The sequence below is a fragment of the Canis lupus genome, chromosome 10, assembly GCF_011100685.1.
Source record: "Canis lupus familiaris isolate Mischka breed German Shepherd chromosome 10, alternate assembly UU_Cfam_GSD_1.0, whole genome shotgun sequence".
Classification (NCBI taxonomy): Eukaryota; Metazoa; Chordata; class Mammalia; order Carnivora; family Canidae; genus Canis; species Canis lupus.
Genome location: NC_049231.1, coordinates 70553319 through 70568738, shown reverse-complemented (window position 1 = coordinate 70568738; position 15420 = coordinate 70553319). Strand labels below are relative to the sequence as shown.

Sequence of the window (15420 nt, the reverse complement as noted above, 5' to 3'; positions counted from 1 at the left end):
AGTCCTCGCAAAGCAAACAGTTAAATGCAAGTGTCTTACTTGAACAACAACAACAACAACAAAACACCTTTGAGAAGTGCTTCGGGGCCTGGCGAGGGTGACGGCCTGCTCGGAGGCTCGGGGAGCTCTGCACCGACCGCCGGGCTCTGGCTCTCACCTTCGCTGTCCCCCCTCCAAGGATTTCCCATTCCTACCTCTCAAGGGTCCTCGTTTCAGAGGAGCTTGCTGGCACAGAGCAATGTTTAACCAACAAAAGCGTTGGCAATGCCACCACGGCTTTGCGGTGCCCGAGGGGGGGCTCTAGTTGGGAGCCGGAGAGGGGTGCCCGTCAGCCACACGGGGTACCCCCGCCCCCGAACTGTGGACAGGGCTCTGGCTCTGCCCCTCCCCTTGAGCTCCCCTGGCTCAGCCCATTTTCCTCCCCAGTGAGGAGAAGGAGAGGGGCACTGAGGGGCAGGGGTGGTGCTGCGGGGACTCTGTTTCCCTTCTTGTCATTGTTTTCCTTTATTTCAGTGAGAGGCACACGCACGCACACTGCACTCACACACACGAGCCGCGGGACCCAGGCCTCCTGGTCCACAGTCTGGGGGGGCAGGGCCAGGTGTGCGGCTGCCCCCGTCTGGTGCCTGCTCGGGGCAGTCCATGGGGCAGGGGAGTCAGGGGCAGTGCCGTGCTCGGGGACTCGGGGTCGCGGGGGGCGGTGGAGGCCTAAACGTTGGCTTTTTTGCCACCACCAGGGCTGCCCACTCTCCGTTCTAGCCGGCTGTAGGGCTCGAAGGCCGAGGAACCGAGTTCACAGCAGGCAGGGAGGTCCAGGAGGGGGGCAGAGGGGAAGCAGAGGGTTGGCGGAGGCGGTGGCAGCGGCGGGGACGCGGAGGCCGAGGTCAGGGGGTTGAGGCACGGGGAGGACTTCCTGGGGTCTCCCGGCGAGGCGCCCCGGTGGCCGGCAGGCAGGCCCAGAGGGCCAGGGCTCAGCGCCACGAGGCCGGGCGCCCTGGGCACGGACAGCAGCCGGCCCTGCTCCAGCAGCCGCAGGATGTTGGAGGTGGCAAAGGCCTCGGAGGCCTCGGAGGACGTCCGCTTCTCCAGGTCCCTGCTCTGGTCTTTCTTCTGCTTGGTGCGGCGATTCTGGAACCAGACCTTGACCTTGGGGCCGAGGGTGGGGAGGGGTGTCAGGAAGGGACAGGAGACAGGCAAAGTGCGAGGAGGTCGTGGAGGGCCAGGGAGGGGGGAGCAGGGCAGCAAGGGTGGAGTGAAAGGGGGAAGAAGAGCATTCAGAGTGTCGTTAGGTCTTCCCCGCTCGGCCGCTCTGCGCCAGCCAGTCAGGGACCCTGGCCCCAAATCGTGGTCGCAGGGTATGATCTAGAAGGTGGGCACAGACTCCTGGTGGCGACATCCCTCAGCCTTGCAGAGCACTCACCGGTAGGGAGGCCCAAAGTGGGCGGGGGTGGGCTGCCGGCCTGGGGACCAGCTCACCTCGGCTGTCCTGGGACCCCCACACCCCCTCCCAGGTGAGCTCTCCATCCCAATCTGCATGAGCCCTTCAGCTGCAGAGGCCAGGCTCCTCAACAGGACACCCAGTGTGGCAGGAGGTTGAAGGCCACTGGCCAAGGCCAAACCTGGAGACGCAAGCTTGGGGACAACCAGGTGCCAAGTCCTCCACAGCCTAAATGGAGCCACCAACGACAGGGCGGGGGGGGCCCTTTGTCAAGGTCTATGAGAGGAGGCCGATCCAGCCGCCTCCACTGCCCAGCACCCGGGGCTCCAAGGCCCGTCCTCGTGTATGGAAGAAACCATAGGCTGGGAGGGAAGCTCAGTGGTCAGCCCCCATGGTGCTGGGATCCCCTCCCCCTGGGAGAAGGCAAGGGCAACCCCTCACAGAAGGCAAGGAGCAGTCTCCAGAAGAATCTTGCATAGGGCCTAGAGGTGCGGGCGGAGAGACAGTCTGATGCTCATGGCCCAGCTGGAGCACTTGCACAGCATCTGTAGGCCCACCGCCCCCCCCCACTCCCCCCCTGCACCCGCACTGGTGTCCTGGGAGCACAGACTCTTGGCCGGGAGGTTCGAGGAGGCTGGCAGCTGGCTGGGGCAGGGTGTGCCAGCAGGACAAATGGGGGCACTGGGTGGAGGGCGTGCCCAGGAAAGGGTGGGGAGGCCTTGCTGGTGGCCTCCAGCTTTGGGAGAGCGTAAGGGGGGCCGGCAACTCCTATGGCTCCGGTGAAGGAGCCCAGAGGCTGGGAGGAGGCGGAGGCCGGAGTGGGAGGGCTGCCTGGGTGCGGATGAGGGTCGGGTGAAGCCTCCTGGGGCAAGGCCTCACGACACCACCTCCTAGGAGCCACCACGCCCCGGGCGCCAACAGTGAGTCAACCTGTTCCAAGTGGGGAAGGGGAGGACGAGATCTGAAACAGGTGTGGGTTTGGTGTTTGGGACGGGACTTGGGAGGCCCGGGGGGCTCAGCAGTGGAGCATCTGCCTTCAGCCCAGGGCATGACCCCGGGGTCCCGGGATCGAGTCCCGCGTCGAGTCCCTCTGCCTGTGTCTCTGCCTCTCTCCGTGTCTCTCATGAATAGATAAATAAAATCTTTAAAAAATAAAAAATAAGTAAATAAATGGGTTTGGACTGAGTTTCAATGATGGAAATTAACCAGAAGGTTGCGGGATCCACTTGCGATTGGACACATCATTCATTCCCTCAATCATTCATCCTGCAGAGGTGCACTGGGTGCCCTCTACCTGCCAGGTGCCGCCTCGGACTCAGGGCATCAGCAGTGATGAGAGCAGAGCAAACCCTCCGTGGGAGGGGACACGGATGAAGAACGGCAGCGAGAACGGCAGTGACTGTCGGGGCGCTCAGTGCCTGGAGCAGGGTCTCTCGAATTATTCGTGCTAAGGAACCACTTTATAAAGTTTCCAGTGTGTTGTGAACCTGCACCCTGGGCCTGCCCACTGGGCACTTGGTCCCTTCTGGGTGGATGCCAGCCCCATTCAATGCAGACCCAGCTCTCAGGCTGCCCTGGCAGGTGGCCCCTCCCCCTATGGCCTGGGTAACTGGGGGGCGGGGGTGCTAGGCCAGCTTCTCCCCACACACACCCTGTCAGGAGCCTCAGGCCCTGCCTGGCTGGGGCTGGACAGGCCGGTTTACTCCAGTGAGCTGGGCTGCCTGAGAACTGGAGAGTGACCTTGGCAAGGAGAGATGAGGGGGTGCTCCCTCCGGCCCTCAGAGCCCTACTGGTGTCTGGGCCCTCGATACCGGCGCACCTCGGGATCGCCCCCTCCGAGCCCTCGGCACCCAAGGCCACGGCACACACTCTCCGTCGCCCAGCTGTATGGACACAGACACACGACCTCCCCTGGCCACGTACCCACGTTCTCCCCGTGAGCCACACGCTCGTGCGTGGACACACACACTCACCCTGAGTGTAAAAGCGTGCACAGGTACTGTCACACATTTCCTCACTCTGATCATACACACATGCAAGCTGCCACACAGATTTACACATATCCTCACCCAGGTGAGGGTGGGAGCGCGAGCAGACACAGGCACGTGGCTTATACACAGACACCTGCCCCGAGAAGGCCCAGGTGACACGGACCCGTTGACAGCACTCGCAGTGGCATGTACTTCCCCATCCTGAGAACGCGGGCTAGCCTGGGTGGGGACCCCATCCCTCCATCTACAGAGGGGCCCCTTGTCCAGGCGGTCCATCGAGTCACCCTGCTGGACGGAGACCGCAGCCCCCCCGCCAGATCTTCCTCTGTCTCAGATCGTCTCGTGCCCTGAGCCTGAGAAGCAGAGCCACCAGCAGCCCACCCAACCCCACCCACCGCGGGGGCTGTACTCACTGACTCGGGGGTGGGTGATGTAGTTCCGGGTGACGGCCTGCATGTGTTCTCGGGCGGGGCCCAGGTCACAGCCACTGCCGGGGAGCCCCCCGGGCCTACTGTCTACCTTCAAGGCCATGGCGAGGCGGCAGGCGGGAGCGAAGTACCCGAGCCTACACCCTACACCGGGCTAGAGCTGGAGACGGTGACCAGCCGCCGCCCCTCCCCTGCCCCCGCCCCCCCGCCCGGGAGAGCTCCTCCAGGTGGGGCGGTGCCCTAACCACCTCAGCAGGTGGTGGGGAGGGGCAGGGCTGGCGGCTGTGGCCCCCCGCAGCTCCTCCCCGTGGGACCTGAGGGCCCCTCCCCAGCTCCCCACCACGGCCCTTTCTGGCAGGCTGCCCTCCCTCGCCTGTCTGCCTCAGCGTCTCTGCCGGTCCTCACCCTGCACCCCCTGCCCTTACCGGGTACAGAAGTACCTGGGCACTTCTCCCCCCGCACAATTCCACTGGCATCTTTTTTGGAACATCTAGAGGATCATTCTTGTGCCAGGTCCAGGGCCGCCTCCTGCAGGAAGCCCTCCCTGCCTCCTCCAGCACTCTGGGCCCAGCACACAGCTGGTGTCTTTCCTTGGTTGCGCCCTTTGGACAATTCTCTCTTGTCACTGCCCTAGACTCTGGGCCCCCAAAGAGCTGAGCTTATGTCTCCTCTGTCAGACTTGGGTCGCTTTAAGCTTTTCTGTCTCATAGTATTGAGAACTTTGCAGGAACAGGGAAGGTGTCCCTCCACCCTATCACAGGACCGTGCCTCACCTTTCCATACGCCACCCCCCCCCCCCCCCCGCCCCGGGGCTCATGCAGGAGGGCTGCCCTGACACTCCTCAGCTCAGAGCAGAATGGACAAACGGAGGAGCCCTCCTGGTGTCAAGTGGCTGACGCAGTCAGTGGCACGGACGGCTGGACAGGCAAGGTGGACACTAGGTGGTATCTCGGCCCACTGAGCCCAAGGCATGCCCCGGGCACCCTCCTGTTTCGTTCCAGACTCAGGGCGTCTGGGGACGTCGAAGCACCTGCCCAAACCGTACGCCCGCGCAGAGGGAAGGGAGGAAGCACGGTCACCCAGGCCCGGTCTGGGTGACCCAGGACAGCCGATCTGAAACCAAGTATGTGTGTCCCAGAGCAGCCTGGAACAAACCGTGCTCCTCTTTGTACACCCCCCCCCCCCCCGCCCCGGGTTGAACCCTCACCTCCATCCTCTGGCCTGAGAACCCATTTCTGGTCCCTTGTCCCTCTCTCATGATTCCCATTGTTTGGAAGATGGCTCGTGGGTGGGGGGTTTGGGAAGGCGGGGGCCCTGCGCTCATGGCAGTGCCGCACCCCGGCTGCAGTGCGGGGGCCCCACACACCTCACGGGGAGCTACGCACGCAGCACCAGTCCTGCCGTCAACCTGGGTTACGGAGAAAGCAGCCCCTGGGGGAACTGCGTGGAGGGTACGAGGAATTCTCTGAGGCATCTTTGCAACCTCCTGGATCCACAGTCCTCGCAAAGCAAACAGTTAAATGCAAGTGTCTTACTTGAACAACAACAACAACAACAAAACACCTTTGAGAAGTGCTTCGGGGCCTGGCGAGGGTGACGGCCTGCTCGGAGGCTCGGGGAGCTCTGCACCGACCGCCGGGCTCTGGCTCTCACCTTCGCTGTCCCCCCTCCAAGGATTTCCCATTCCTACCTCTCAAGGGTCCTCGTTTCAGAGGAGCTTGCTGGCACAGAGCAATGTTTAACCAACAAAAGCGTTGGCAATGCCACCACGGCTTTGCGGTGCCCGAGGGGGGGCTCTAGTTGGGAGCCGGAGAGGGGTGCCCGTCAGCCACACGGGGTACCCCCGCCCCCGAACTGTGGACAGGGCTCTGGCTCTGCCCCTCCCCTTGAGCTCCCCTGGCTCAGCCCATTTTCCTCCCCAGTGAGGAGAAGGAGAGGGGCACTGAGGGGCAGGGGTGGTGCTGCGGGGACTCTGTTTCCCTTCTTGTCATTGTTTTCCTTTATTTCAGTGAGAGGCACACGCACGCACACTGCACTCACACACACGAGCCGCGGGACCCAGGCCTCCTGGTCCACAGTCTGGGGGGGCAGGGCCAGGTGTGCGGCTGCCCCCGTCTGGTGCCTGCTCGGGGCAGTCCATGGGGCAGGGGAGTCAGGGGCAGTGCCGTGCTCGGGGACTCGGGGTCGCGGGGGGCGGTGGAGGCCTAAACGTTGGCTTTTTTGCCACCACCAGGGCTGCCCACTCTCCGTTCTAGCCGGCTGTAGGGCTCGAAGGCCGAGGAACCGAGTTCACAGCAGGCAGGGAGGTCCAGGAGGGGGGCAGAGGGGAAGCAGAGGGTTGGCGGAGGCGGTGGCAGCGGCGGGGACGCGGAGGCCGAGGTCAGGGGGTTGAGGCACGGGGAGGACTTCCTGGGGTCTCCCGGCGAGGCGCCCCGGTGGCCGGCAGGCAGGCCCAGAGGGCCAGGGCTCAGCGCCACGAGGCCGGGCGCCCTGGGCACGGACAGCAGCCGGCCCTGCTCCAGCAGCCGCAGGATGTTGGAGGTGGCAAAGGCCTCGGAGGCCTCGGAGGACGTCCGCTTCTCCAGGTCCCTGCTCTGGTCTTTCTTCTGCTTGGTGCGGCGATTCTGGAACCAGACCTTGACCTTGGGGCCGAGGGTGGGGAGGGGTGTCAGGAAGGGACAGGAGACAGGCAAAGTGCGAGGAGGTCGTGGAGGGCCAGGGAGGGGGGAGCAGGGCAGCAAGGGTGGAGTGAAAGGGGGAAGAAGAGCATTCAGAGTGTCGTTAGGTCTTCCCCGCTCGGCCGCTCTGCGCCAGCCAGTCAGGGACCCTGGCCCCAAATCGTGGTCGCAGGGTATGATCTAGAAGGTGGGCACAGACTCCTGGTGGCGACATCCCTCAGCCTTGCAGAGCACTCACCGGTAGGGAGGCCCAAAGTGGGCGGGGGTGGGCTGCCGGCCTGGGGACCAGCTCACCTCGGCTGTCCTGGGACCCCCACACCCCCTCCCAGGTGAGCTCTCCATCCCAATCTGCATGAGCCCTTCAGCTGCAGAGGCCAGGCTCCTCAACAGGACACCCAGTGTGGCAGGAGGTTGAAGGCCACTGGCCAAGGCCAAACCTGGAGACGCAAGCTTGGGGACAACCAGGTGCCAAGTCCTCCACAGCCTAAATGGAGCCACCAACGACAGGGCGGGGGGGGGCCCTTTGTCAAGGTCTATGAGAGGAGGCCGATCCAGCCGCCTCCACTGCCCAGCACCCGGGGCTCCAAGGCCCGTCCTCGTGTATGGAAGAAACCATAGGCTGGGAGGGAAGCTCAGTGGTCAGCCCCCATGGTGCTGGGATCCCCTCCCCCTGGGAGAAGGCAAGGGCAACCCCTCACAGAAGGCAAGGAGCAGTCTCCAGAAGAATCTTGCATAGGGCCTAGAGGTGCGGGCGGAGAGACAGTCTGATGCTCATGGCCCAGCTGGAGCACTTGCACAGCATCTGTAGGCCCACCGCCCCCCCCCACTCCCCCCCTGCACCCGCACTGGTGTCCTGGGAGCACAGACTCTTGGCCGGGAGGTTCGAGGAGGCTGGCAGCTGGCTGGGGCAGGGTGTGCCAGCAGGACAAATGGGGGCACTGGGTGGAGGGCGTGCCCAGGAAAGGGTGGGGAGGCCTTGCTGGTGGCCTCCAGCTTTGGGAGAGCGTAAGGGGGGCCGGCAACTCCTATGGCTCCGGTGAAGGAGCCCAGAGGCTGGGAGGAGGCGGAGGCCGGAGTGGGAGGGCTGCCTGGGTGCGGATGAGGGTCGGGTGAAGCCTCCTGGGGCAAGGCCTCACGACACCACCTCCTAGGAGCCACCACGCCCCGGGCGCCAACAGTGAGTCAACCTGTTCCAAGTGGGGAAGGGGAGGACGAGATCTGAAACAGGTGTGGGTTTGGTGTTTGGGACGGGACTTGGGAGGCCCGGGGGGCTCAGCAGTGGAGCATCTGCCTTCAGCCCAGGGCATGACCCCGGGGTCCCGGGATCGAGTCCCGCGTCGAGTCCCTCTGCCTGTGTCTCTGCCTCTCTCCGTGTCTCTCATGAATAGATAAATAAAATCTTTAAAAAATAAAAAATAAGTAAATAAATGGGTTTGGACTGAGTTTCAATGATGGAAATTAACCAGAAGGTTGCGGGATCCACTTGCGATTGGACACATCATTCATTCCCTCAATCATTCATCCTGCAGAGGTGCACTGGGTGCCCTCTACCTGCCAGGTGCCGCCTCGGACTCAGGGCATCAGCAGTGATGAGAGCAGAGCAAACCCTCCGTGGGAGGGGACACGGATGAAGAACGGCAGCGAGAACGGCAGTGACTGTCGGGGCGCTCAGTGCCTGGAGCAGGGTCTCTCGAATTATTCGTGCTAAGGAACCACTTTATAAAGTTTCCAGTGTGTTGTGAACCAATGATTTTGTCAAATACAATTAAAATGAATTGCACTTACTCTCCATTTCTGCACCTAACCTTCCTGGGCAGGTAACAGTTTGAGGGGGACACCCGCCCCAGAGCCGCACTTTGAGAGGCGCTGCTTTGGGAAAAGGCTGAAGGATTAAGGGGGAAAGGCTGGCTTACTACTGGGTGGCAAACACAGCCTCTCTGAAGAGGTGACATTTATTTTTTATTTTTTTATTTTTTTAAGATTTTATTTACTTTTTTGACAGAAAGAGCACATGTAGGGGGAGTGGCAGGTAGAGAGAGGGAGAAGCAGGCTCCCCACGGAGCAAAGAGCCCGATGGGGGGCTCGACCCCCGGATCCCAAGATCATGACCCGAGCTGAAGGCAGATGCTTAACCGAGCCTCACGGGCACCCAAGAGTTGACATATGAAGGGGATATCAGTCAGGGAAGGCCAAGGGACATTCGACCAAATGTGGCTGAAGGAAGCGACTGGAAAGAAGAAAATGTTAGTTTGTCACTCCTGGGATCTCAATTGCTCCAGGAAAGGATCCAGTCAGACACCTGGGGAAGCGGCTCTGTGGGTCTCTGCCTTCCTCTCCCCTGCTGGGAAGCCTCCTGGCTTCTGCCTTGCTAAGCAGCCACCCTTTTAGGACCTAGATACCACCCCAAGAATGTCCCAGCCTCAGCTTCTCATCTCAGAAACAGGGACAAAAATACGTGGGCTGTTGCAGGGATCAGATACAGACGTCCACGCAGAGGACTTCACATGGTGCCTGGCCTATCCTAGCACCGAACCAGCGGGAGAGGCCAGACTCAGAAGTCAGGATTCCTGTCCTGGCGAAGCTGAGGGTCTAGGGGGAGGGTGGCACCGACCCACTCCCAGCAACAAAGGGGGTGGCACTAACAAGGGGGATGAGCCGTAAGGAATGACAGAGGTTTTACGGGTGTCCTGTCCTGCAGCTCTGGGGCAGCAGGAAGAGAGAGGCGTGGGCTCCCCGGGTTGGGGAGTCCCTAGGGAGGGGAGGAGAGGAGGGGAGGCCAGGGCTGGGGGCTGGCATGCCCATTTCTTGGGCCCTTATGGACCACGTCGGTGGTTGTCAGTCTGGGCTGCACTTTGAGATCATTTTCTTCTAAATCCTGATGCCCACACCCGGTGGGGCCCACACATCCGTATTTTCAAAAAAATTTCTGTGCGTGGGAGGCCTGGGTGGCTCAGTGGTTGAGCATCTGCCTCCAGCCCAGGGCGTGATCCTGGGGTCCCGGGATCGAGTCCCGCATCGGGCTCCCTGCATGGAGCCTGCTTCTCCCTCTGCCTCTCTGTGTCTCTCATGAATGAATAAATAAACTCTTTAAAAAATTTTTTTCTGTGTATGAATCTAACCTGTGAACTGAGGTAGAAGGAGCTGGAGCTGCAAAGGTGGGGGAGAGGCGCCCCGCCTGACTACTTCCTACCAGCAGTCCCATGGTCCCCAAAGGGCTGACTCATAAGGCTCAGCAAACAAGGGCCAAACTGAGTGAGAGGCAGGTTCAGAGCCTCTGGGTTTGTCCCTCCTTCCTCCAGGAAGCCTTCAGTTCCGCTGCAGGGACCCCCTCTCTCAGGGTTAAATCTGGGTATGGTCTTCGGGGAGGCCTGGGTCCTGTGCAGAAGCATACTTCCTGAGGCGCTGGCCTCCCCCTTGCCTTCTGGCTGCCCTGCTGCGGTCTCCCTGCAGGCCGCATCTCACCTCCTCCCCCTCCTGCTCCCCCGCCCAACTCCCTGGGTGCCTTCACTTCCCCCTCCCCACCCTCTCCACCCTCCCCACCCGCATCCTCCACTGGACCACACTGTGAGCCGCCCGCACACACAGGGGAGGGCTGTGGTTCCCAGCTGCCTGCCAGGGCCACGGAGGTACTTTCTGGGAGATCATCTGTCACCCTCTTGAGGCTCGTGGCGGTGCTCAATCCCAAGCCTCATGATCGATTTGGAAATGGCCTTAATCTTTAAGGGGCTACTTCCCGTGACTGGGCACATTCCCATGACCGGTACTTGCGGATCTGGGATGGCCCTGGTTTTTGTGACCTGGAAGGTACCAGCTATTCTGCTGTTCTGGAAGAAGTCATGGGGGCAGAGCCCCAGGTATGGGGCTGAAGATAATTGTCAGAGAGCCGGAGCTGCTCTTATCCAAGCTAATAATAGCGGATTTAGTAAAGCCTCTGGTGGACACTGAAGTCTGTCAAGCAACGTGGTCCCACATCAGCTGAAAAACAGAGAGGTTGTCAGGTCCTCCCCAGAAATTCTGACTCGGAACCTGTGGGCTGCACGCGAAACCTGAGCCAGGAATCTGTATTTTTTTTTATTATTATTTTTAAATTTTTTTTTTATTTATTTATGATAGTCACACAAAGAGAGAGAGAGGCAGAGACACAGGCAGAGGGAGAAGCAGGCTCCACGCACCGGGAGCCCGATGTGGGATTCGATCCCGGCTCTCCAGGATCGTGCCCTGGGCCAAAGGCAGGCGCTAAACCGCTGCACCACCCAGGGATCCCAGGAATCTGTATTTTAATGAGAATCTCAGGGGTTCCTCGTAAGGCGGTCTGCAGACCATACTTTGAGAAGCCCTGGCTTAACCGAGCACCACACGTCTCCTTGAAACAAGGCAAGGCGACCAAGTGTGTCGGGAGTTCCTAAACACCGGGACAACTGTACCAAGGGGCCCGTCCTAGTTCTCCGATGTGGAGAAGGGCACGTGCGCTCCGGGTGGGCCAGGGGCTCACGGGCCTCCTCTGAGAGCTGTGCAGGCGGTGGGGAGGGAAGGCTTCACGGTCCCCCCAGGTCCCGCAAGGGGGATTCTCACCAGGGGTGCCCGCTACGTAACCAGGCACATAGAAGCTAAGACAGAGAGAGGGAACGAGAAGGGAGTCCTGAGTCAACCCACATTTTCTCCACCTAAATTAGGGCCCTCCTGCTACCCAGGAAGGGGGTAAAGATGCTGGTTGGCAGGAGGAGGAGCCGTGGACAGAGGCAACCTCTTGAGAGCAGGTGCGGGCGGACTCTGGGGAGCCCCGGGGTGGGGAGGGGGCGGCACATGGTGTTGAAGCCCCCAGGCCCCAAATGAACCTCAGCTTCGGTTCCCTACCAGGGGTGGCTACAGCATGCTTCCTGTTCCTGGGCTGACACAAGATTGTGCCTCCTGGTTCATCCCTCCGGGGTCCATCTGTTATTTGAGCACACGTGAAGGAGTCTCTTATCCTTTCCCCTAAAAGAGCTGCAGGTAAATCAGAGAAACAGCAGCCCCCTGAGAAAAATCTGACATGTCTTCCCGACATCTCCACCTGGATCTCAAACTGAACCGATCCCAAACAAAACGCTAGATTGCTCTCCAGTGTCCTGCTCCTCCCCAGCTTTCTCAACCCGTTACGTGGGCTCGTTGGCCAGTTCCCATCATACGCCTGTACCCCACCAAACCACTTCTTTTTCCTTTGCCCCGTGCACATAATTCCTGATGAGCAAGTCCTAACAGATGCCACCTCCAAATTAGAGATTTGGATTAGACCAGTTCACTCCTCCACCGGCGCTCAGAGCCCCACCTCGGCCTCTCGTCCCCCTTCTCCAGGTGACAGAGTGGCCTCTGTAATGCCAGTCCCCTCGTGTCACTCTCCCCTCAACACCTCACCATGGTCTCTAAACACCACCTGCTGTGTCCCACCCGCCTTCCCTATTACACTCTGACTCCAGCCACACTGGCCTTCGGACACTTCAGAACATTCTGTGCTAGTTCTCACTTCCAGGCCTTCACAGTTACCCTGAGTCTTGACTCCTCCTCTCCTAGCTCTTCCTCTGCCTCTTCCCTGTCATTCACACCCCGGCCACTGTCATTCACCTCCTCAAAGAGGCCTCCCCTGACCACCCCAGGGAAAGATTTCCAGGCCTCAGCATACCATGTTTTATCTGCTTCCTAGCACCCACTAACTCTTGTAAATGCCATCTTTCTCACTCAGGGCGTACGCTGCACGGTGCCTGGTCTACGTTGTTCTCTGCTATGTCTCTGGTGCCTAGAACGGGGCCTGGTACATAGGAGGTATTCAGCAATATTCTTAACAAAGCTACGGGTATGTATAAGGAGGATTCCACAGAATTTTAGCTCTAGAACCTAGGGCAAGTTACTTACCTCTCTCAGTTCCCTGAAATGGAGATAATATTACCCATAAAGCCATCTTTTTATAAAGACCAGGTGAGGGCAGCCCGGGTGGCTCAGTGGTTTAGCACCGCCTTCAGCCCAGGGCCTGATCCTGGAAACCCGAGACCGAGTGCCGCATCGGGCTCCCTGCATAGAGCCTGCTTCTCCCTCTGCCCGCGTCTCTGCCTCTCTCTGTGTCTCTCATGAATAAATAAGTAAATTCTTTTTTAAAAAATAAATAAACTGCACCTGAGTTCATTCTAACAAGGTGACTCAGGGTGGGCTCTGCCTGGGTTCAGGGTGCAGCAGTGGTCCCAGAGACTGCACCTGTGATTAGGGGGTTGGGCCCCCCACACTTGCCCTCTGGAGAGCGGGGAGGGGCTGGGTTACAAAAACTCTTGAACAGTAAGATTCAGAGAGCTTCTGGGTTGGGGATCACGTGGCGGTGCTGGTGGGTGGCACCCAGAAATGGTATAGAAGCTCCCTGAACACCCCACCCCAACATCTTGCTCTATGCATCTCTTCCATTTGGCTCTATCTCCCCCTTCCACCAAATGTGGCTATTTCTGAATTGTATCCTTTACCATAAGCCTGTAAATGAAAGTAAAGTGCTTTCCTGAGTTCTGCAAGCCATTCCAACAAATTTCCAAACCTGAGGAGGGAGAGGTGGGAACCCCCAACTTTATAGCTGCTCCATCAGAGAGGTACCGGTGGCCCTGGGGCCTTGCATGTGGCATCTGATGTAGATGCCCAGTGAGACTGAGCCTTAGCCTGCATCATCTGTGCTCACCCCAGGAGTCCGGGGCAGAATTGAATCGAGTAGCTTGACACTCGCTTGGGGCTAGGGAATGGGCGGTCTGGTTGCTGTTGGAAAACATCCCACACAGCTGGTGTCAGGAGTGTTGTCTGAAGAGAAACCTCACGCTCTCCCCACACGGTCACAGCGAGGACTAAATGAGTTGGAACATGTCGAGTACCAGAGCCTGGGACAGAGGAAGGTCTCAGTAACTGTTAGCTGTGCCTTATAGTCTCTGCCAGCCCCCGGCCTAGGAAAAGAGAAGGGATTTTCTAGAGCTGTTGCTCAATAAGGGTCTCCGGATCATTCTTTACAAGCTCTAGGATGGCCGCCAGTTTAGAGATAGCATAAAGATGACAGACTGCTTGCCCAAATCCTAGCTCTGGTAATTGCACCGTTGGGTTGTCGGGTTGTGGGGAGGCCTCAGTGAAATCCCGTATGCAGGGCACTTGGAGCCACTCCGGGGCACAGTGGGCACCCAGCAGCATTATTATCATTATTGTTTTCTTGTGTCTCTGGTACCAGACTCAAACACCTCCATTCGCACAGAGTGGGTGCTCACTTCACAAAAGTTTTTCCTTTGGGCTAAGCTTATTACTGTTAAAATCCTAAGCCCTTCCTGGGTGAAGGAGGTATTCGGACCCCTTCTCTCCAGCAAGGACTTCTGAGGTACAGTGGGATAAAGGGTATGTATGGAGGATGGGGAGATGCCCAGAATGGGGAAATGAGATATACCCAACCCAATTTTGGAATGTTTCTTCTCTTCTCTGGAATCTCTGCTCCCAGTAAGCCAACACCTCACCACCCTCTCCTGCAGGGTCCCTCATGTGCCAACACCCCCCCCCCCCAAGTCACTCCCTGCATCCTGGATGCCCCTCCTTCCTATTTCTCTGGCCTTTCCCCATATTCCACCCAAAGGGCCTGATGCATTCAGAAGGCCCTCTGTTGGCATACGCCAGCTCTCTCTTATCCGCGCTATATTTACTGCTCTGATTTACCTATAACTCTAAGCTTTTCCCTGATGCACGTGTGAACTCCAAAGCTGGGTCTGCCTGTAGCAGCCCACAGGCCTAGTACCCCACAAAGTTTCCGGGCTGCAGGGCAAGGGTGGAGGGGCCTGGCCCTGCCCTCTTACCTGGGTCTCGGAGAGGTTCAGCTGGCGGGCCAGCTCAGTGCGCTCACGGCCCACCACGTACTGGCAGCGCTGGAACTCCATTTCCAGGCGGTATAGCTGCTCAGCTGTGAAGGACGTGCGGGTCCGCTTGGGTCGGTCCAGGTCCAAGCCCTTAGGCAGGACAATTTCCCGGATGGTCCCTTTAGCATCTGCAGGGGCCATGAAAAGAGGCTGTTTAGTTCACTAGTTAAGTAGCCAGACCACCAACAATCATCTTCACAAGAGCCAGTGTGATCTAACCGGAGTTCTTTGGGCCTGCGGCTGGCTCTGTGACCTCTGACAAGTTGCCTACTGTCTCTGGGCCTAGCTTCCTTAATCGTCCAATGCAGTAGGTTGTATCTATTGGGCCTTTGTATGTGAATGGGCCTCGTTACAAATTTCAAGTCCACTACCAGAGCCTGGGAAGAAAGGATTCACCCTGACCCGGCCAGGATTCTGTTCCCTCAGCAGAGTGAAAGGACAAACAGAAAAGAGATATACCAAATCCTCAAGTGTAAAGGATAGGATGGGTTAGAATTGGTCTGATAAGGCTTACTGGAGGTGCCCAGAGCCAGGTCCTGAGCCCTGTGTATGGGTGTGCATGCAGGGGTGAGCACTCAGTCCACAGACCCTCCTGGGGTCCGTGAAGAGGCTGGCCCATATGGGGTGGATTGCAGCCTGGGGAGCGGGGATTCCCAGGAAAGAGCCCAAAGACCACTGCCACTACATCAAGGTGCTGGGGTGCCTCCTAGGGGGGAGACTGCCACTTCCCACGTATTTAGTTCTGAACAATAGGACCACCCTCTTGGGTCCTAAACCAGTGCCATCCATGCATAACCAATATTTTGAAGACTACTTAAGAGAACTTAAAATCTTGCAGCCTACACTCACCAGATATTCCCACTCAAAAAAAACTGAGAAATAACAATAAAACGTTTGGCAAAAGTGAGATTCAAATACGCACTCTGAGAGCTGGAAATCCAGTTATTAGAAAAGTTTGTGTCAAAAATTGGGAGGTGGAAATGTGCAGCATCACATTCT

At 59.0% G+C, this 15420-nt stretch overlaps 1 protein-coding gene across 1 annotated transcript; it reads right to left on the bottom strand.

Annotated features, from left to right (window-relative positions):
• Window positions 1-5087: 5087 nt before the first annotated feature.
• On the bottom strand, window positions 5088-14562 carry VAX2 (ventral anterior homeobox 2). The gene is made up of 2 exons (XM_038551594.1): window positions 14362-14562; window positions 5088-6499 (listed from the first exon to the last, which is right to left on the bottom strand). Exons 1-2 carry the CDS (start codon window positions 14560-14562, stop codon window positions 6062-6064), a joined length of 639 nt encoding a protein of 212 aa, XP_038407522.1. The 3' UTR covers window positions 5088-6061.
• Window positions 14563-15420: the final 858 nt, after the last annotated feature.

Coding starts and splice junctions, on each gene's coding strand:
- VAX2 (XM_038551594.1), bottom strand. CDS start 14,562: ATGGCCCCTGCAGATGCTAAAGGGACCATCCGGGAAATTGTCCTGCCT. Junction 6,500..14,361: donor TGAACCTCTCCGAGACCCAG/GTAAGAGGGCAG, acceptor CTCGGCCCCAAG/GTCAAGGTCTGGTTCCAGAA.